General features: G+C 54.8%; 1 protein-coding gene across 1 annotated transcript in view; it reads right to left on the reverse strand.

Moving 5' to 3' along the window:
- Positions 1-2046: 2046 nt before the first annotated feature.
- PRIMA1 (proline rich membrane anchor 1) overlaps positions 2047-22843 on the reverse strand; it is a gene marked incomplete at its 5' end in the record, with an annotated part of 58790 nt that continues 37993 nt past the window's right edge. The window contains 2 exons of the mRNA XM_081228674.1: positions 2047-2439; positions 15479-15608. Coding sequence (XP_081084800.1) covers positions 2337-2439; positions 15479-15608 — 233 coding nt within the window. The 3' untranslated portion in view covers positions 2047-2336. The remainder of the gene's footprint in view (positions 2440-15478; positions 15609-22843) is intronic.

Here is a 22843-nt window from a genome sequence, read left to right on the forward strand (position 1 = left end):
CTCAAGTGAATTCTCTTTTAAAAACTGGGCCCTTCTCTTAGTTTTCGCTAACGGGTGAGAGGAGATTTGACAAACCCAATTTGGGGGAATGTGTGCACAAACGTTAGCTTTTCACGGAGCCCTGGCTGTGTGTCTCCAGGGAAGGGGATACTGGCCCCAGAGTGATGGATGGATGGTCCACCGGGGTTCCTCGTGGGGAGCCTCGCCGGGGCTGGAGGATTAGGTTAATTGCAAAATCCGGGCCTCCTAAGTTTAAGCTCAGGTTGGGGAAGGTGGACCAGTAGGTTTGTGCGAAAGCCGGGCTGCGACCTGCCCCCCTCGGGGTCCCCCCGAGACTGGCTGTCCAGCACTCCACGATCCCTTAGCCCGGATCCTTCCCTCTGGCTGAAGGTGTTCTCCTATCACTTCCGAACCCAGGATGGCGTGTGCTTAGGGCTGGGGTCCTGCCTGGGTCTCTGTTCAGGGATCAGGGGGGATTCAGCAGGAGGCTGCAGGCAGTGGGGGAAGTGCGCTGGGGTGGGGTGTGCCCCGCTGAGGACCCACAGCCTCTGGCCTGCTTGTCACCCAGATCTGCATCCTTGGGAACTGGAGGGCATGAACCATGAGTACTGTCAAGTGCTCACCAGGGATGAAGGCCACAGGAGGCCCTGTGCTAAGGTGAACAGGGAGGGCAAAATCCAATCCACACCCCCACTCAGGCCTCAATGCACGGGGAAAATGGAAAAGCAGGAAAAATCCTTTCTGGGAGTCTGCCCTGGACCTGTCCTCAGCCTGTACCCACTGACCTGGGGGCAGGACCCGGGTCAGGGTCACAGCGCACTCACCTTTTCCCCTGCGCTCGGCCCACAGACAACTCCGTGGGCACCAGGGCTCCTGGACAATGGATGTTTCAAGGTTCAGCCCAAATGGGGACTGGTTTTCAGTCTATCAGTCTCCCCTGGATGGGAAAGTCTCACCTGTGGCCCAAACACCCCCCAGAGAACGACACTGATGGCTTAGGAGGCGGTCAGGGTCCCCAGGCTAAGTCCCTACATAGCCAGCCAGTGGAGCCGCTGGCTGGGTCGGGTCCCTTCTCAGCAGGTGTACGGGCAGTGAGGGAACCGCGGGGCGTGTTCTCCCAGCGCACGGGCTGTGCAGAACCACAAGGCTGCTGTCCCCAAGGGCCTAGCAATGTTCCCACGGGGCAGGTGGCCGCCTGCCAAAGAGGCTGGCAGATGGGGGTCCCCGGGCCAGTAGATGGGGGTCACCAGGCCTGGAGGGTCCCTCTCCTCACATCTCTTTTTCTTCCCTTCATCTACCAACCACTCCGGAGGGTTCAGCGCTTTTAGAACATAAGAGACATTCAAAGCAAGCCACAGGAAGAACACTGCCTCCTTCTGGGTGACGGGAGGCCTGGGGACTCTCAGGGAAGGGTCTGGGTACCAGGCCTCAGGGGAGCATCAAGGGCCCCAGCGCCAGGCAGGGTGGGCCCAGCCCAGAGGGCCGGCTGTGGGTTTGGCACAGGTGGTGGCCTCTGCCGGGGGCAAGGCAGGGCCTGGCTCACGTGGAAGCGTTGGTTCCTCTGAGGGTCAGGTGGGGGGATGAATCTGAGGACAGGCGTAGTGGCCCCTGTCCTTCCCGGGCCCCGGGCCTGAGGTTCAGCGAGTCGTTTTTCCCTGGACGGCCAGACTCCACCCCGGGGTGTGAATGGGCCCCTCTGCTGGGTCCGGAGGGGACTCAGCAGGCTGCGCTCACGGCCCTCCGTGGCAGGGGGTCAGCAGACAGGGGCCCCAGGCGTCGGTGGGGACGGGAGGGAGAAGGCAGGCCCTGAAGACTGAGACAGCTGCAGATGGGGCGGCGGACAGATGTGTGGGAAGCACCTTTGAACGGGGACGTCTCACGGATGCGCCCATGGCTTCTGTTGGGAACAGCTTGGTCAAGGAAGAAGCAGGCGGGCTTCCTGGGGAGGAGGAGAGGTTTCCTTTTGGCTAAAGGGGGGATGCCTCCCCGCCCCAGCAGACAGACTCCCTGCCTGCTCAGAGCGTGTGCTTTAGACAGCAGCCCGGAGACAGTCAACGGATCAAACGCAAGACAAGGAAGAGACGGGGCCGCGGGTGGCAGCGCTGCCCCGGGTGCTGCACGCAGGTGAGCCTGGCTCAGCATGGCGTCCGCTGCCCCTGCCCATGGACTGACCAGGGGCGAGGCTGGGCAGAGTATGGTTTCTCCTTCGGGAGGCTCGAGGCCTGCAAGGCAATGAAGTCCCGACAAGCCCAGTGTCAGCTCGTGTCCACCTGCTTTCCTGTGTCCACTAGTGCCGCCGAGGTGCCCCTCTGGCCAGCGGCCCAGGGCCTGCAGACTCACACCACGGCGCTGTTCACGTCCACCCCTTTGTTGCTGTGCGAGGCGGTCATGGGATACTCAGCAACACCGGTGCCGTTCTCCTCTTTTCTCAGGGGTTTCCTGGGGGCCGGTGCAGCAGCGGGAAGGCAAGGGAGGGGGAGGCAGGGGCATCCATTAGTTATCGATGCCTGGCGGGGGGTATCTCACCCTCCTAGTTTTCCCGCCAGGGTCTGTTCCAGGTCAGCATCCTTGGGGTGCTAGTCTTCGTGGGACTCAATCAGAGGCGGGATGTGGTCTTAAACTAGGGTGACAATATAATGTCATGGAAACGTAGCTGACAGTGAAAGAGGGGAGCCGTGAATAATGAAGCAGGGACAACAGGCATGATTTGGAACTGTTGTGGACAAAGCAGAACGTGTGCTCAGCCTAGTATGATACCTGGTCAGGCTTTGGTTGGTCTCTTTGATTATGAGCCAACAGACATGACGATGAATATTTGGGGTGCAGACAGTTAAGAGAGGAGAGGTGCTAGTGGCTGGACTTTATAATCTTATCTCTGTGATCAAAGGCAGGTGGAAAATGTGATGAAGTGGATGGTGGTGCTGGCGGTAATGGTGGTGGAGGCGGTGACGGCGATGACAGGGGTGGTGGCACTGATGGTAAAGCTGGTAGTGATGGTGGCTGGAAGTGGTGGTAATAGTAATGGGGGTGGAGGCCCTGGTGGAATTGGTGGTGGTGATGAGAGCATTGGTCATGGTGCTGGTGGTGATGGCGATGACAGTGGTAATAGTAATGGTGGTGCAGTTGAAGGCAGTGGTAACAATGATGCCGGTACAGATGATAACGGTGGTGGTGGTGGTGATGGTGAATGTCCAGACTAAACTAGTGCACCCCAGTGGTTCTCAAACACTTCACATCGAGCCATTTGAAACTCACTCCAGAGGCCCTTTAACCCCAGGAGCCATTCCTCTTACAAACGCAGGGCATCGGGAAGGCTGGGAGGGAGGCTTTGAGAAGGCTCGTGCCCACTCGCTGAGACTCTGAACTCACAGCACTGCTTTCTGGCCTGGCTCACATCCCACCTCCTCTCTTGCATGGTTCAGGAGGGCTTCGGCCCCCAGCCCCAGGCCTGAGTGGCCACAGCCTCCCAACAGGCCCATGCCATACATGCTGTGTAGCCCGACCCCATGTCACACTCCCGCTGTCTCTTGGGTGGATCTGAGGCCCAGGAGGCAGCGGCTCAGACACCTCCTGTATCCCCAGTAACGCTGGGGCTGCGCCTGAACTGGCTTTCAGTGTGTGCTGTCTAAGTTGAACGCTGGCGGTCATGGTTGAAAGCCTAGGGACTGATTGCATCTGCCTTCTCAAATGTCCTCAGAGCCTCCCCAAACCCATCAGGAGAAGGCCTGGTAGGTGGAGACAGTTGGATGCCTATGGGATAAGGGCCTTGGTGATTAGTTTAGGGGAGGGAGGGTCTGTGAGCGGCTTATCAGTAGTTTCATGGGGTGAGACTACCAGGCCTGTTCAGAGGCAACATGGTTATCAGCCACACATTTTCTTGTCCCCTCTCACAACGGTCCCCTGAAGAAGCTAGGCCTGAAGTTATGACATTCATTTCATGGGGAAGCTGAGGCTTAGGGAGAGTTGTGACTTGCCCAAGGACCTCCCAGCTAGTTTGGGGTGGGACCTGGAGCACCACCCACTACTACTATGTCCTGGTCCAGACATCTTTCTGCTAAATTAGCATCCTGCTGCTACTGATGATAAAGCAGGCATCCCCCCCCCACTGCCCCTGCAAAAGGGCTCTGTGGTCCAATCACCTTAGGAAGGCCCTCCTCCAGCCTCCTCTTGGAGATTCCCCAAAGTTCTCGAGTCCTCCCAGAAGCCTGTCTCATCATTTTGCTTTAACCCAGCACATGCTATGTTCTAGGGTCTGAACACCCCACTTATGTAGATGCTCACAGGCACTTTCTGGAATTCAGAAAGGGCTCAGACAAGTTGCCTCGTTTGTGATGGGCTCCTGGAAATGACGGACTCTGAGTTGACCTCTCCCCCTGCGCCTTTCTTCCCGTCTCCTTTACCTTTCCTCCTGTCCCACCCACCCTTTTCCAGGGGCCTCAAGCAGCTCTGACCTTGCTGGGTGGGCTTGATTTCTGACTCAGGGAGTTTTACCCAGCCTGGAAAATTGGGTGTGGGGATGCATCTTCTTACAGTGAGATCCTTGGTTGCCCCTAACATGAGACCACCGATGGACTTAAGTGAGATTCCTAAATTGATCATTAACATAGAGGGATTTCATCAGAATCAGGGTTCCAGAAAATAGAGGCAAAAATCTCTGGGCCCAAAGATTTTTCTGTTTTTCTCCCTAATAAATATTCACTCTTGGGCTAGGTCTGAAAAATCAGCTGCAGTGGGTCCAGGGCCGGGGAGATGAGGCTTAAGGGCCTTCAAGGGTGGATAATGAGGGACTTCCCTGGTGGTCCAGTGGTTAAGACTCTGGGCTTCCACTGCAGGGGGCACGGGTTTGATCCCTGGACAGGGAATTAAGATCCCATATGCTTCATGGCACAGCCAAAATAAAAAGAAAAAAAAGGGGGTGGGTAATGAAGAGATGAAGGGGGTCTGGAACTCACAGGGAAATGGACAAAGCCTGGAGGGCACACAGTTCCTGCCCTTTCTAGGGAGTAGGTAGGAAATGAGCAGGATTCCTTCTGTCAGGAGGAGAGGAGAGATTTCTAACGCAGGCTGCTGTCTGGGAGACCCCTTTGCATTCCCGGAGCCTTGGGGGGAACGGTGGCTCAGAGGGTGTGGCTGGAGGGACACTGGGGGCAGGGCCAGGAGAGAGCTCCAGGGCCTTCTCAGTGATTCAGCCAGCTTCCCAGACAGGAAAGGGGGTCTCGGCAGGGGCTCCACCCAGCAAAGAAGGCAACATTTGGCTGGCGCAGCACTGCCTCAGGAGCAGTCCAAGAGCCCGGGTGCGTTGAGGGGAGAAGTGGCTGCCCCAAGGGCTTTTCTGAGAAGTGAACTTGGTCTGCTCCCCTCCCCCACTGGAGCTGAGCCCCCATCCACTCTGCTCCCTGGGCTGCTGCCCCAGCCCAGTCCTGAAGCCCTTTCGGGGTTCACTGGAGCCCGGTGGAAGCTGGAGTTTTACCTACGGCAGGACAAGGCTCTGCCTTGAACCCCATCTCTGTCCTCTCTCTAAGCACGGCTCTTCAGGGTGACGCTGCAGAAGTGCTGGGAGGAAGAATCAGGCTCAGTAAACCCAGCTCCACCACTTTCTAGCTCTGTGACCTTGGGCAAGCCACTTAACCTCTCTAGGCCTCAGTTTCCTGGTCTATAAAATGGGCACAATAACGGTGTCCATTTCATAGGCCCGTTGGGAGGATTAAATACGTTAATGCATGTCAAGCCCCTAGATGAGCATCTGGCATACAGTAAGTGCTCCATAAGTGCATGTTAGCTCTCAGTACTGCGGTTGGAAAGGTGTCAGCGGGGAGCAGCCAGTGGTCTCCAGTCTGCACAGACTTCCCACCTAGTGTGCACCCTGCGGGGTTCCTGAAGTGCTAGGGAGGCTTGTGCGGACCCAGCCGAGCCCCTCCGTGAGCCAGCTGGGGAGGTCCCGCTAAACCAAAGAAAGGCCTTTCCACCAGGTCTGTGTGGGAAGAGATGGGCACAAACGGCTGCCTACGTGGCCTGGTTCCTAAAACCAAGAGAAAGGGAAGTGAGCGCTTCCTTGGCCCTGTGCCCAACTCCCAGCTGTCGGAGGGTGAGGTCTCCCACCTTGAGAGCCCACGCCCACCCCACCCCGGCCTGGCACACAGGGGGCCCCCTGTTCTCTGCTTGGAGGGTGGCACCGATGCCTCACTGTCTGCAGGACACCGGCTGGTCCAGCCTGGGCAGGGCGGAGCCCTCTCAGTCAGCGCTGGCAAGGCTGCCACAGGCCCCACCCGCAGCCCCTGCTCTGTGGGGTAACTGGAAGCGAAGAACAGCTCTGAGGGCTTGAGAGGGAGGCTGCCGGCTGGTTTCTTGTCTCACGCACCCCACGGAGGGTCATTCTCAGCAAAGTGAGGTTAAAGGTCTCAGACCCCCTCTTCCAAAGGCATTCATCCTCCCCACAGCCCACTCCCAACACACACACACACACCTATGCACACACGCACACACACATACCACACTATACATACATCACACACACACATATACGCAAACCCACACACACATGCACACATATACATATATACTCATACATGCCCCCACACCCATACATACACATACCGCACACACATACATGCACACGTATATCACACACACACCACACTACCCACATCACGTACACACACCCATATACACACAATACACAAACCCACACATACATGCACACATATACACTCATACATGCCCCCACACCCATACATACACATACTACACACACGTACACATACATGCACATGTATATCACACACCCATATACACACAATACACAAACCCACACATACATGCACACATATACACTCATACATGCCCCCCACACCCATACATACACACACTACACACACATACACATACATGCACACCACACACATACATGCTCACACACATACCACACTATACACACATCACACACACACCCATATACACACACACTACACAAAGCCACACATACATGCACACATATACACTCATACATGCCCCCCCACTCATACATATACACACTACACACACATACACACATACATGCACACGTATATCACACACACATGCTCACACACACAGACACACGCACACATAGGGTTCTACCATGAGACATCTCTGTAGACTGCAGATTTCTCCAAACCTCGTCAAGAAGCCAAAGAAAAGCCTTTCTGGGCCACAGAGGGCGTCCCTGACCGTGAGAAGCCACAGCCCCATTTCCCACCCCGCATCCTCTGCCACCACCAGGGGAAGGCGAGCCAGGCATGTGGCTGAGGAACCTCGCACTCCAGTTGCGCCCCCTGTGCTCACCGTCCCCCCACCAACCACCAGAGCTTCCTTGTTCGGCCACATCTGCTGAGCAAGTCGAAGGATGGCACCAGGGAGGCTCTGGGGCTCATGTCCTCCTCGGGACCTGGCTGGCAGGACAAGGCATCTGGATCTGATTCTGAGTGCAGTGGGAGCCATCAGAGGACTCCTTGTATCGGGGATTCCTGTCTATCCCCTCACCCTGCCCCATAACCTTGACCCAGCATGTCTGGAGAGACGAGCTCAGGGAGGTTGGAGCTTCTTGGTGACGAAAGAAGGCCTAAGCAGCAGGGACCCGTCTGAGTCTCCCATCCGCTGGTGCACCCCGCAGGGCTCCTGAACCGAGGGTCCCGGGCAGACAGAGCAGCTGGTCCCTACAGCCCGCCTCCTACCACCAGGATGGGATTTCATCACCCACCACAGCATGTGGACCCCTTGGGGCGGGGGAGAAGCACAAATAAACCCAAGTAAGTATCTCAGCCCAAGGCAGGTCAGGACACCCTGCGCCCCAGTGCCTTCTAGGCCCAGTCTCTTCTTGGAGGGAGAAGTGTGGTGATGGTAAAAATAATGAGAGATACTGTGGCATCTGGGACTCCAAAGAAATCTGTGTGTTGGTCCCACCACTAGGACAGCCGTAGAGCATGGCAGCGTGGCTCAGGGGAAGGTGTGCTGGCCCAGGAGTTAGAAGGTTGAGTCTTGGTCCTGCCGCAAAGCACTGGAATCAGCTCTCTGAATCCAGCCCAGGTCCCAGAGGAAGTCAGACGGTTTCTGAGCACAGCCATGCATCTGTGCTCAACACCGATGCCAAAAGGGTCCCTCCTCGGAGCACACTACTTTTCACTTAATTCACGGTACAGCCAGACATGATAGTCTCAAGTTCCAGCCAGAGAGGTTGGATTTGGGGGCCTGGGGGAGTGGCACTGCTATAGAAGTGGCAGATGGGAAAGGCTGGGTCTCAAGCGCCCAGTCACTGCATTAGGCCCCCAACTGTCCCAAGAGGTGTTGGTGCAAAAGATAACCCCAGTCTCAAGACCCCAGGGATGCAAGATGCATTCAAGGTGAATTTCTTGCTCCTGGAAGTTCATGGGAAGTTGAGGCTGGATGAAGAGGTTCCACTCCTGTTCCGAATCCCGGACCCAGCCCACTTGTCTTCCTCTGGCCCCTGCTCTGACCCTGACTAGGCAGCTCAGCAGAGGCCGGGGAAGAGAGGGCTGGGCTGCTGGGTGCGTCCTCTGGGGTGGAAGGGGAGGCAGCAGGTGGCAGGGCGCATAGAGGCAGAGTCCCAGCCTGAGGGAGTGTCATGTGCGGGTGGCAGGGAGGCCAGGCCTCTCCGGGCATGACAGGGGGCTGCTGAGTCAGTGTGCGTGCACTGGAGCCTGGGTACCGGGAAGGGGCTTGGCGGGAGGGGGCAGAGACGGCAGACGGTCAGGAAGCTGACGAAGGGGTGAGGCCAGGCATGAAAACCGTGCACACGTTATTCACTCTAATAGCAGATTCTACTTCACTCACCCAGAGGGAGAGGAACAAAACGACTACGTTTACTGAAATTCTACATAGAGTTTGTCATTTTTAAAGGCAGACTCTGGCAAGTCTGTACAAACAAGCCTCCATTCACACCACAGGAAGTCATGGAAGAGTTACCACGTGCCAGGCGTGTGCCAGGCGCTGTGGAGGAGAGAGAGGAGATGAGTGAGACCGGATGACCACTCCCCCGTCTAACGTGCCTGTTGTGTGCGTGTGCGTGCGTGTGCACAGTCACTCATGAGCATATGCACATGCAAACACCAACTTTAACCGACCTAGAGCAGAAAGCAGAAATGCAAATCCAGGGAGAGCTACAACGCTAGCGCTTGGCGGGGAAGAAAGCTCTACCGCAGCCCAGGGCGCCAGGTCCGAGGAGGTGTGTTTGAGCTGGGTCTTGAGTGAGCAGTAAGGACTCAGCTGGAAGCCAGGAGGGCAGCTCCCTGCGTCCTCAAAGAATGTGAGAGGAGGGCTGGACACCTCTGTGACCTGAGCCACGTCTCGTCCCCATCCAGGTCTCAGCTTCCTCCTACGACCATGGAGGTTTATTCTGGCTCAGACATCACAGGAATCTCCTTTGCCCTCCTCCATGGCATTCCAGCTGCCCGGGAACCAGGTCTTCTTGAGTTGCCACACACTCAGTAGGAGCTAACCCTCTCCTGGGCCATCCCAAAGCTCCAAAAAGCATGTCCATCCTAAAAAGAAAACTAACTTCACTAAACTGACTTGCTATCGAGTCTGTGATTCAGGAAAGATCTTGGACAAATTCCACGATGGAGTCAAGCTAAAGAAATAAAGAACTGGAGTGGGAGAAGGAGAGGGAGAGAGCTGAGTGCAGCAAGTTCCCAGAGGGGAGCTTGCAAGGCTGTTGGAGAACGCAACGGTTGTGCATCAAGCCCAGGGAGCTACCATCCACCTGGAGAGGAGGAAGGATTCTCCAAGGCAAACATGGAACAGACAGATGGACCACCTGATGCATTTGACCATATCGGGAAGAGGCACTGCTCACTCCAGGGAAGGAAACAAGTCATAGTACACCCAGCTGGGATCAATATTTACATTATCACTTACTAAGGGAGACGCTGGCTAGTCACTGAGCCTCTCACAGGAGACACCTATAGGAAGTGGATGGGAAGCGGGGAAGCGCTTTGTACGTCTGTGGGTAGTGTTAGGGTCCTGAACCTTGTATCTGCTAAAGTGAAAAGTCAGTTGATCATGTTTCCAGTGGAAAGAAAATGTAAGGAGAGTATCCACACCACTTAGAATATGCAGGGAAATACCAGAAGGAACAACTAACACTCAAAAGTGGTTGCCTCTTATGAATGAGATTTGGGGAGAAAGAGGGACAATCAGGGGGCTGCTGGTTTTCTTAATAGGCTGTGACTCATTTGACATTTTTAACTACGCACATGTGTTGCTTTAATAAAAATAAAAATTAAATTAAAAAGTGATAATGAACGTTCAAAGCCCTAACCATACTTTCTAACCATAAAGCCGCCTCAAGAGGCACGCACGGCACTCCTGACGCTTGGGGTAGGGGAAGCACCTCTCCCACCCCTTTCTCTTCCTCTCCCTCATTACCCCGAGGCTCTCTTTTTTCCTCTTCATAGCACTCAAGTCTTTTAAAGCACTTCATTTATTAATTTGCCAGTGTGTGTATGTTTGATCTGCTTCCCCCAGAAGGAGGGGGCGGGCAGGGACCCAGTCTTGTTTATCGCTACATCCCTGACATCTCGTCTAGGTCCCAGCACACAGTAGGTGCTCGATAAATATGTGTGGACCAGCACTGGCTCACTGAGCAGCCTATGCCAGTCAGTGGGTTCTAAGGCCCATCAAGGAGACTTGGGTGTTCAAAAGTGCCTGTTCTCCGGGAAGCAACTCCACCACGAAAAGCTGATGGGCACGGGAGCCCAGCAATGATGCGGGTGCCCAGGCACTCTCAGGCACATGTGTGCACACTGCAGCGTACTCCCAGGGAGCAGCATGCTTGCTTATTGTCTGCAATTAGCAGCCTGCAGGATCGGCCAAACTGTTCTGCAGCCTTTTATTGGTCTTTCAGCCAATACCCTGTAAATTAGAAGGAAATGGCTGTCAAGTGGCTTCATGGCAAATCGGTGGCAGAGGGTGAAAGACCCGTTCCATGCACCACCAAAAGAAGCAGGGTGTTCTTCCTGTGCCTTGGGCGTGGGGGTAGCTCAAGGGAGGGGCCTGGGAGGGGTGAGGCCATCTCTGCAACACAGGCCTCTGCATGAAGGGTGTGGCCGGCACAGAAGCTGCAAACCCACCTAGGAGGACGACCTCACTCTTGAGGGCCCCCAGGCCTGTGGGGTGCCACCTGGCCCTCCTACCCAGGCACTGGGCACCCCGCACCTTGGAGCTTGATCTCCATGCCTCTCGCTGACTCCGCCTTGTCTGAGGTCCTTGTCCCGCCCTGGACCAAGAGGTTCTTCTATCCTCCCTGCTCATAGAGGCTTGGTCTTCCCTCCAGTCAGCCCTCTCCCATTGTAATTCCTGGTCCTTCGGGGGTCAGTCTGATTAACACCCACTTCTCCCCCCAGGGATGTGTGCAGTGAAGGCAGGGGCTGTGCCTGAAGCACCCACCACCAAAGCGCCCAGGCCAAGCACAGACCTGGCACCTGGCCCAGTATTCACACGTCTGGGCGGTGGAAGGACCTAGCGGCAGTGGTCCGCCTGCCATCCCAGGACAGAGAAACAAAGGCTCAGGGAACTGGACAGAGACTTGAGGGATCCTCACTTTGAAGATGAGGGCAGTGATACCCACTGAGCTGGGCTGGGGCTGAGAACAGAACGCGGGGGTCTTGACTCCCAGTTCTGGGTTCTTTTAACAGCTCCAGGCTGTCCTGTTGTCTGATGACAGGTACATGCCAGGCCTGGGGTGGGGAAGAGGCCTGGATGGAGCACGAGGTCCAGAACGCCCAAGGGCTCTGGGGCCTGACCACCTGTGGTCACAGCAAGCTCAGAGCAAGGAGCCACTGAAATGCAGGCTGCGTGGGCTCCCCATGGCTGGGAACCCTCCAGAATTTGGGTTATTGACAGGGGACTTGGGGGCCACTGCACGTGTCAGTCCCACTGACTTACACGTGGGATGCCCATCTCCTTCCAAAAAACTTCTCAGGGCCCCAGGTCTAGGTGAGGCGCCCCTTCCTCTGGGATCCCCCAACCTGGATGCCCTGTGAGCACCTTACCTCCCAGCACAGAGCTGGGACCTTGGGAACATTTGTTGAGTCACAGGGTGAAGTTTGAGCCAGAGTCTGTGTGTGGAAAGTGCTAAGAAGACCCCACCTCCCATCAAGGTCAATGCCCAGTGAGGGCACCGTGGGGGTGCTCCTTCTGCATCTGCCCCCCGCCCATCTCCTCTCATCCCTGCGGCCACACCCCACATGCCAAGTCGAGCTGGCATCTCCAGAATCATCTCCTTCCCGTCCCAGCTGATCCTAGAACCATCCTCCCAGCAATCTGGCTCCAAAAGGCTGTGTTGTGGCCATTCACAAAGATCTCTTGGAAATCCTCCCCTAGGACTCCAGGCTGTGAGAGTGTTTTTTTTAAGAAAGCAGGGTCTATCACTGAATTTTCCTTTTAATGGTTTTATAGCGACATGCAATGCTTTTGTTCCCTGAGAGAAAAGGCATGTTTCAGATGAATTATTAACCAAAAAGAATTGACTGTGAGCAAGAAATCTTCCATTTACTCGGGAGAGAAGTGCACACAGACAGCTGCCTGCGCCAGGCTATCTCTTACAGGGTCAACTGGGGGAGCCGGGAGGGGGCATTTGCTCTCCTACACGGGGCGTAACTTCTGCTGTTCCTCCCCCAACCCACGAGAGGTTGATCCACCTTCCCCAGGTCAAGCTTCCTTCCGGGAGGCTTCTGGGAGAACTGGCCTCTATTTCTGCCCCCGCTGACCGTGAGTAGCAGACCCTCCTGTCACTGATTATCTGTCCTCCTGCGCCAGGGATGCCCTCTCTGGACTGTGAGGGTCTGGACGGCAGAGGGCTGGGTCTTCACCCAGAGGAGGTTGCTGATCTGGGCGCTGGGGCAGAAAAGGGACTGTGCTCCATTTACTACGTGGGCCCGGGAGGCTGACACCTATGCAGTACCTCCTGGGCTCCTCTGTTCCTTGGGTTTGGCCAATGGGAGGCACCTCCAGGAGACCTGGGAGCCTGGAGAAAGAAAGGGTGGGGAGTTTTCTCCCCCGACCTGCTGTTTTGGGGCTGCATCTCCCGCAGTTCCAACCACAGGTCCTGCTGATTAGCCCGTCTTTCGAGTCTCCGGGCTCTCTAGGTTCCCCTTGTATTATTTCCGTTGTCCTAGGGGTGCTAAGAGCTCCCACCGCCTTTAGTCCTGAAATGCTTCACGAATTCCACCGCTCGGTGCACCTGCCCACACCCCCTGGAGGAAGCCCCGCCCACACACACCCCCGGAGGAGGCCCCGCCCACCCTCCGGGAAGGAGTCCCAGCCACACCACGGAAGGGCTCCACTGAGCCGTCTGGGGTGAGTTCTCTGTCTTTCCAGGCGGCTGACAGACCCGGGAACCAAGAGCCCAGAGCCGGCGGAAGGAGACGGGAGGCCCCTCCGGTTGCTCCGAGGGGCGGTGAGGGCGGGGCCTCCACACACCTCTGTGAGGGCCGCCGCTCCGCCGAAACAAGGCCACCGCTGGCCGAATCGCCACAGTGCGGAGCCGTGAACGTCAGCTTCTTCTGATAGGTTCACCCTGCCCTCCTACCCTTGGAGCAGGTAGCCCATTTCTTCAGGAGAGTTTGGGGCAGAGAGAGAGAGGCAGAAGCGACGCTGTATCTTTTGGAAGAGCCTGAGCTTATTAAAAAGATGGTGCAGCCTGTCTCGGGGGGAAGGAGGGTCCTTGAGGGGACTACTGCTCCGTTCTCTGGCAGTGCCCCGGGTGGATCTTGCACACTGTTCCCGCAGAACCTTCAGTAGCTCCGTGTGTCTACTGAATCACGGGCCAACAGCTCCGCCTGGTGGGACAGACGCCTCCCCCGTCGGGCTCAGGGCTGCCTCCAGCCTCATCTGCCCCGTCACAGGGGCTTGCTGGTGCCTGGTGCTTTTGCTCACACAGGTGCCTTTGCCTGGAGTGCCTCCCCTGCTCGCTTCTTAAAATCGTCCTCCCGCTGCAGCAGGCTCTCAGCTCAAATGCTCTTTCATCCCCATCAGAGTTCACGTGACTTCTGCCTTTCCTGCCCGGTCACCGGGACATCCCAGGCTGTTGGCCTGAAGCAGCCCTTCACCCTGTGTGCCTGACCATATGCGTGTTTTAAGACTTTTGACTTGATGTTTTACTCTTTCTGCTTTTGAATTATTAAAGTGAAATCACACAGAACAACCGACTAAAAGGGTAAAGTTAAATAACTTTGGTCTTATGATTGCTCAGAATAGATCCTCTAACTTTGGGCCTTAGGGAATTTTTAAAAAACTTTCTTGAAAACATACTAACAATCCCTATGGCCCGCTGGCGTTATGCAACACTATTGTTTGTCGTTTGATTTTATCTTCCCCTATCATCCCCCAAGGCCAGGGAGGCCATTTTTTTGGAGGAGGCTAAGAACTGGAAATCAAAGGACATAGCCAGAGCTACTGTATTGTAAGTGCAGGGAGTGTCACACCGTGGCCTACTCGGCCGTACTTAGGGCCCTGGACACACCTCAAACCTCAGGCCCCAACAATAACCATACTGAGCTGCACACCCCAACTCAAGTGAGATGGTAGTTAACAGAAATGACGGCGAGTTATCGAAAGATAATTTGCTGTTTGGATCATTCATGATCCCGCTGGAACACTCCTATTCATCCTTCAAAACCCAGCTGAGGTGGCACATTCACGGAAAACCTTCTCTGAGGCATCGCTACCTCTCCTCCCAAGAGAACCTCGCTCCCTCCTCTGGCAGCCTTCTTCCTCTGACTTTGACTATGGAAACAGTGAAAGTTGGTGCAGTGCTTGGTGAGCACGTACTGTACGCCAGGCACTGCAGAGTATACATACTACGCAGGCCATTCACAGAAGGCATCTCACCGTTCCCCAGGGTGAGACCGTTATTCTTTACCCCCATTTTACCAATAGGGAAACTGAGGGCCAAAGAGCTGATTTCTTCCTGGTCACACAGCTTGAACTGGAGTCTGAATTTAGATCGGACTCCGAAACCCAGTTCCCACTCCAAACCAGCATGGCACCCACTCCAGCCGCTCCATCACCCACCCTGCAAGGATTATTTTCATACTCCCAGGCCTGGAGAGAGCTCTTGACAGTAGGGCCTGCGACTTACGGATAGGGGAGCTTTATACTGCATCGAGCCTGACATATAACTGGCGCTCATCAAATGCTCGCTGAACCCCCTAAAATGACAGGGGCATAATATCTGAGATCAACTTGAAATACTTCAGCAAAGAAAAAGATACAAAGAAAAGGAAAGAGAGTAAATAGTAGCCAAATCTTGATAACTGTTGAATCGGGGTGAAGGTAGCTGGGCGTTCATTGTACATTCTTTCTGCTTCTTAAACGCTTAACAATTTTTATTATTAAAAAAAAAACAAAAACAGATGGGGGTGGGCAGAGGACCCCTGAGCCCAGCTGGGGTCCCCTCTGGGCTCAGAGCTGGGTGGGCACTCACCTCTTTATGGCTTTGTAGCAAATGATGACAAGCACAGTGAGAAACACCAGGGAGGCACAACATACCGCGATGATGATCACCAGCCCTGACCACCAGCTTTCCTCAGTGGGACACGAGGTAGCGTTGGGAGCTGAAAGAGACGGGAGCAGCCTGAGTGTCCCCTGGGTGAGTGGGTCCCAGCCGGCGTCGGAGGTGGACCGTTGCGGGTGACACCAAGGCTGGTCTCACCGCCATCCATCACCCAGATGAAGGCTCTCCAACCTGTCCTGCTGTCCCCACCCCCGCCCAGCGGCAGGTGACATCATGGTTGGCCTCCAGCCAGGCAACGTGCTGCGAGCTGGGGTTAAGCACCGCATCCCGGGCCATCCATCCTCCCTTGGCATGAGCTAACTGACAGCGGGGTCGGGTTTAATTTCCCATGAAAAGTACCAGAACATCTCATTCTCTCAGTTGGGACATTAAACCTGCTTCCTCTGAAGGTGAGGGTGACGAGCAGGGCCCGCAGAGCACGACGGGCGGGGGAGGGAAAGGGAGGCCTGTCAACATCCGTTTCGTAAGCGAATTGTTTGCAAGAGGCAGATTTTCTCCCTTCTTGGGTTTGGTCCCTGTGGTGGGTTTCCACAGCTGTCTCAGCCTGCACAGGGTGGCCACCATTTGGAAAGCATATGACATGGGTGCTGCAGGGCACCCTTGTCGTTACTCAGTCCGTGGGGTCCTTGGGGTGAACCTGTCCTCCCCCTTGGCATGAGCTGCGTGGGTGGACCCACACACAGGTGTCGATGAGGCTTTGCCAACAGAGCCGGTTTACTCTGCTCTGAGCAAAGCAGAGACATCACACAGCTTTATCCCAGAGGCTCTGGAAGACCTAGACCCAACTGGAAAGAATTGCCTGGAATTGCAAAAGGAATGGAAGTGAGGGAAAGAGAGAGAGAAAAAGGGAGAGGGAGGGAGGGAAAGAGACAGGGGGCTGGTAAGGGAGGACAGATGGACAGACATACAGACATTACTAGTTTGGGGCAGTTCCTCAAGACGTGAATATATGCAAAAGAATCAAAACTATGCCCCAGACTTAATAATAGGCACCTCAGGGTACAACAGTGACAGATTTCCCAAAGGAAAATGACAGGGAATAGTAACAGGGAATAGTGACAGATTTCCCAAAGGATACCATGGATGGCTTCATTATTAAATTACTATTATTGATGATGTTGTTATTGTTATAATCATCAAGGTGTAATTTACATATAGTGAAACGCACCCATCTTAAGTGTACCATCTGATCAGCTTTGACAAATGCATCCACCAGTGTAAGCCACACCTCTTATCATGACATAGAATATTTCCAGAATATTTCCATCACCCCAGAAAGCTTCCCTGTGCCTCCTTCTAGTCAATCCCTACCCTTTTGGCAACCAGCAAAACCCTGTTTTGCTTTCTAAAGTCACAGATTAGATTTGCTTGTTCTTGAAATTCACATAAATGGAATCATGCAGTATGTATTTTTGTTTGCTTCCTCTGTATAGCAGTGGTTTTGTGATTCACCCACATCGTTGCATATTTCAGTAATTGCTTCCTTTTATAGCTGAGATGTATTCCATTGTATGGATATACTGCAATTTGTTTATCCTGTTCACCTGCTGACGGACACCTAGGCTGTTTCCAGGTTTTGACTTTTATGAACAAAGCTCCTGTAAACATTTGCAAACATGGTATAGACATACTTTCTTGATATAGACATGTGTTCCTATTTCTCTTGGATAAACAGCTAGGAGTGGGATCACTGGATCCTACGGTTTGTGTATGATTAACTTTGTAAGGAATTGCCGTGCTGTTTTCCCCAAGTGCTTGTACTCTTGTATACTCCTGTTGGGAACAAGGAAAGATGGAGAGAAGGGAGTGGTTACAGGTTACCAAACCGTTATCAAGTTGTGGCATTGTTGCATCTGGATTAGGAGATCCAGGAAGCCTTTATGTGCTTCCCAGGGAACAGGTGCTAAAGCCCCATTAACAGATGCAAGGTCCCCAGAGGTGGAGCTCAGATCCTCACAGAGACCAAGCAGATTCAGAAATGCACCCTAAGAAATGACTGGGACAAGGATGTCACTGATCCACATGGCTGCTCTCAGCCCGGTGAAAGCAGGCCTTTAGAAACTCCAACACTGAAAAGATAGAGAATATAGAATTCAAAAGGGGAATAAACTCTAGAATAAGGGAGAGGCAATCCAAAAGGATTCTCATTTTTCCCCATGATGCACTTCTTCAGTGCTTTTTCTGTGAAATATCAAACACAAAATCCTTCCCCCTCATTGTTCATCTTGGGGGTGCCTCTGGCTTCGCTGAGTCTCCCCAGGGTGACTGGGCACAGATATTCCCCACAACAGTGGTCACTGCTGGAGAATCAGAAGAGCAACCAGATACACGGGGTCCTGGCCCCACATGGTTTGCATTTTCACCACCAAGGGAAGCAATTTTGTTTTCTGTCAATTCTACCCAGGCTATGACACCTCTGGGCAAGTGTCCAGGGCCAAGCCCGCAGCCCATGGGAACCCTCACACCAGTAGCCCACAATCTACCCAACACTCCCATGGCCAGGGCATTCATCTACCAGTGTGTGGTCTCAGCCAGGGGCAGCATCCCTCCTGGGGGCATTTGGAAATCCGGGGGTGGGGGCTGTCTTTGGTCGCCTAGGAGCTATGGATGTTAACAACAGTGACCCGGATATTCCCACACAAGGTAGACTTGTCCCTCCAGAATGCCACCAGGGCCCCTGTTGAGAAATTCCATCAACTTGAAACAGAAGAAAGGGTTGATTCTAAACTTCATTTGGAATTAGATGCTAAATTTCAGAGTGCCTCTCTTGAGGTTCTTTTCTTTACATTCGCTGTTAATGGGGTGGGGATTTCCTTCTTGCTGACTTTTCTCAAACACAGTTGATAATGAAAGCAGAGAGGATTGTTCTAGAGGGTCCTTCTGCAGAGGGCCCCCCTCTAATATTCAGCAGTGTACTGCTCCCCACGTGCATGTGAGGAAGCTACCCCAAGCAAAAACACTACCGGATATGAAAAGAGGGAGGTGTTTTGTGAAACAGTCCAAGGCATAAATCTTGGATTTTGCCAAGAAAACAGCTATTGTGTTCAAAGAATGCATCCTTATTTATCCTTGCTTGACTCATTCTTTTTACATTAGAAAAGATCAGGGGATGTTGGAGTCTGAGGAAGCCTAGGAGGTGTCATTTCAGAAAAGAGAATAAATACTGAGGCTCAGGATCAAGCAGCTTTCCCAGGGGCCAGGATTAGGACCCCAGGATCTTTAGGCTGCAGGCCAGGTCTGCCCCTGCCTGAACTTCCTTCTCACTGGGCGTGGCCAGTACTACTTTCCAGATGTGATAAGACCGTTTACCCTGTGGGCAGACGGATGGCTCATATTCGAGAAGACAGAATCATGAAGGTTCTCATTCATTCATTCATTGGTTCATTCATCCAGCAAACATTTACTAATCACCCTCTGTGCCTGGCACCGTGCTAGGAGCTGGGAGTACAAAGATGAATTAGATGTAAACTGTGCCCTTCCCGGGTCTAATGCCAGCTGCCCAAGACCTGATCACCTTGCTCAAGGAGCCAGCAGGCTCCAAGAGGAGAGGAGACACAGGAGGTGCTGATGTGCAAGGTGAAGGTCATTTGTGGCCGAGGAGAGGAAGCCACTTGGCGCCAAGGTTCAAGGGGAGGGTGATGCCTGGTGAGAGGCAGGTGGTCAGACGGAGGAGGAGGCTGAGGCCACCAGAGTGTGAAGCCCCAGACACGAGGCTGCCGCAGAGCTGACTTCTCTGTCACTCCCTCTCGCTCCCTGCTGAGGTTCTGCAAACATGACAGACAGGCAGGAGCTGTCATGACATCTCAGGGGTCACGACACCCTCCCTCCTGGGACTCAATGAGGCTTTGTCTGCTGTATTCATTAAACACTCCTGATGCCTGTAAAGATAATGAGACTGGCAACCAGAGAGCGATTTAGAACAACACGGACTCAGTTTTGCTTTTTCAAAGTAGCTGCTGTCTTTTCAGTCAAGAAATGCATCGTTAAAAGCTTATATTTGGGACTTCAGCTTCTGGCCAAGGTGGAGTTACAAGGCCCAGAGTTGGCACCACTACCCATACCCTCCCAACATCTAAAAGATGTACCAAATATACAAAACAATGGTTTCAAAACAATGGACATCAAGGCAACGAAAGGCAGTGAGAGACACGAAACAAAGGAGGTGGGAGTTCCCTGGAGGCCTAGTGATTGGGATTCCGGGCTTTCATTGCTGTGGCCTGGGCTCAATTCCTGGTCGGGGGAACTGAGATTCCACAAGCTGTGCAGCGCAGTCAAAAAACAAAACAAAACAAAAACAAAGGTGAGCTGTACGGCTGCCCCAGCTTACTGCCTGGAGACAGTTTCTAAATTTCAGTCCTGGAAGGGAGATGCCGCGCAGGTCCAGCCCACTGTGAACATCAAGGAAATGGGGCTGAGAGTAAGCAAGACAGATGAGGCCTCTCCCCAAGGGAACTTGCAGAAAAGCAGAGGGAGCCAACAGCAGGCAAGTTAATTCCACCCACAGATAAATAATTACAGATTATGGCAAGTGCTAGAAAAGAAATGGAGAGGCCAAGATGCCCCCACAAGTGTCTGGAACAGAAGCAGTTGGGGGCAGAGGGGTCGCTTTGGATGTCCCCATCTGAACGGTATCACGGGGGCTAAGCAGACCAAGGAGATTCCTGCTGGGGTGTGTGGACCTGCCTGAGGTCTGGTGTCACAGAGGAACTGCGTGAGGTCAGCTGCTCTCTGGGACAAGCGCCTTTCCTGTATTCCTCACTGGGGTATTTGTCTGTCAAATGGGACGACAGAGACAGTGTTCTCGAGGGTACCAGGGGTAGCACCGTCATTTGCGCGGCACCAACTCTGAGGCCGCTATTAGTCCCCCTTCTGCAGTGGGGACAACAGGCAGGGGCCCGCCAGGACTGGAACCAGGTGTGCCTTGTGACAACACTCGTGGCCAAGTCAGCGCATATTTACCTTCGACCCGGGACCTGCCACTTCCATCTCTTCTTCAGAGCCCGCTGTGCACTGGAGATGTTTGATTGACAGGAGGGGAACTGGGTGGGGCATGAATGAATCAAAGGAACAGCGAGTTGGGTGGAAACAACCTTAGTTTTGCAAGATAGTTTTCAAGAATCGCTAGAAGGGAGTGAGAGCCATGTTCTTTGTTTTAACCTGACGTTTCCATTGTGAGATGGAGGCTGTGATTTATCCCTGGCTCGGCCTCTGGACCGGCATGTGGCCCCCTGCGGAGGCCAGCCCCACGCTCACGTGGCTCAGTGTTTCTTGAGCGCAGCCTGATTGCCAGGCCCTGCTGGTGACACCACGGGCATGCAGTAGCCTCTAGGGCATCCTTAGACGTCTCTGACTTTCACAGTCTGGTGACTCATGCCCAGGCTACCCGAGTGGCTTCCAGAAAGATGCCCAGGAGCTGGCCTTGGTCATGGCCAGGTGAGGAGGTGTGACCTGCGCAGAGAGCTGCCACTCTGCTTCCTGCCCCTCGCAGCTCAGCTCCCAGCCCACCGGGCGGATCACAGCCACTGGGCGTGGGCTGCAGTGTCAAGGGTCCCCTGAGCTGCAGAGACCGGTCTCCTTTGAGGGGCTGACGTCTGTAAACATGCTTCCCAAACCACAGCGGACACGCTCAGCCTTTGCTGTGGAAACTGAGGTCAGAAGCTGGCCCGGGCCTCACGACACGGCCAGGGACTTGTCACCCTTGGGTGTCAGGTGCTGCCCTGGGCTTTACGAGCAGAGGCGAAGGGGGCCACACAGCCCCGATCCCAGGGATGGTCTCGGGGCACAGTTGGCCCTCAGGGTGGCTGGGCTCCGTTTCACTTCCACACCCTGCCGCCCACGTGGAGGGTCTTGAGGACTGTCCAGCATGTCTAGGAATTGTGCACACACTGCAAGTTGATGGAGTGTTTGAAGAGCCTTTAAGAGGATGTTTACTCTCGTCTTGCTTCTGCCTGCTTGCCTAAAACCCCTGCTGGTTTTATGTGGCTCACGAGGACAGCAAGGGGTCCAGGAACTTTGCTAGTACATTTGTGTGGTGGCAACACCCGGCCCCCACACCCTTCAGACAAAGGAGGACACGAGGCCGGGGGTGGGGCAGACCTGGGCTTCCCGTCCCCCAGCCCTGCTTTATGTGCTGCCCCCAAGGACCGTGAAGGACCTGGATTCTCAGAAGTCCCTTCACGGGCTGACGGCCCTTTCCCTTCACTGCCTCGGGGTCCCCAGCCCCACCTCTGTTGGGCTGCTTGACACAGACCCCAAATCCACCGGCGACGGCCCCTCCCTCTCACGGCCCACACAGAGCCCATTGTCTGCGGGACACAAGGGACCAACTCAGGCCGCTGTTCTCCATTCACGGGCACAGGCCTCCACCGGGAGGTCTGTGCCAGGGGCGTCCACCCCCCTGCCTGGGCCAGCTTGGGGTGAGGCGCTCACTCATTTCCTACCAGCACGTTGCCAGAGTGTGTGGCCGGACTTTAAACCACAGATACAAGCTCAGCCCTTGATGCTTTACACAACGCCCTGCAATCAGCCCACATTTCTGGAGAGGAAGGAGAAGCCCCCTCTGGGTGCAGCACAGAGACCCTCCTTTTCCATAAGTCTTCCCCATTCCTCCCCCAGACCCGAGGTTCCCACAGCAGGAAGCCCCAGGCTGCCTAGTACCAGCAGGCAGAAGGCGTGAATTCCCTGCTCCTGGGGGGCCTCAGCAGTTTGCCTTTTCCAGAACCCAGGGCCCCTCCCTCTCCACCCTGCAGGTTGGACACTGCAGCCTGCATGGGGGTCCCTGGCCTCCGGGGCGGCCAGGGAGGGGCAGTGTTCCAGGGAAGCAGTGCTGTGCCGGGCCGGCGCGGAGGGCCATCTCTCTTGCCCACCACCCCTCCCGCAGTCCTGTCGCTGGTCTCCACTACCTTCCACACCCAGCTCGGGAGCCCCCTTCCTGTTCCTGCCAGCCGGGCTCTGGGGGCTGTTGCAGCTGAGCGTTCCCTGGCTTTCGTACCCTGTAGATGGACTTCGTTGGTCTACGGAAGTGCGTGAGGCCTTGGCCAGCCTCTGGTGAGGGGCTCTGCCAGAAGACAGACCTCAGTTGGCCACCAGGACTCCAGAGGGGCTGGAGCCACAAGGGCCAGCCGGGCTGGACATCTCACTGGGCTTCACAGGGAGGGCTGCCCAGGGCCCCGGTCCTCCCCTCACTGCGCTACCAGTGGCCCCCCAAACGTCCTCTCCGCCTCGGCTTCTTTTCTGCCACTGTGTGCAGCCTCTCTCAAATCCCCACCTTCTGTG

This window comes from Mesoplodon bidens (assembly GCF_964165515.1).
Source record: "Mesoplodon bidens genome assembly, chromosome: 3".
NCBI lineage: Eukaryota > Metazoa > Chordata > Mammalia > Artiodactyla > Ziphiidae > Mesoplodon > Mesoplodon bidens.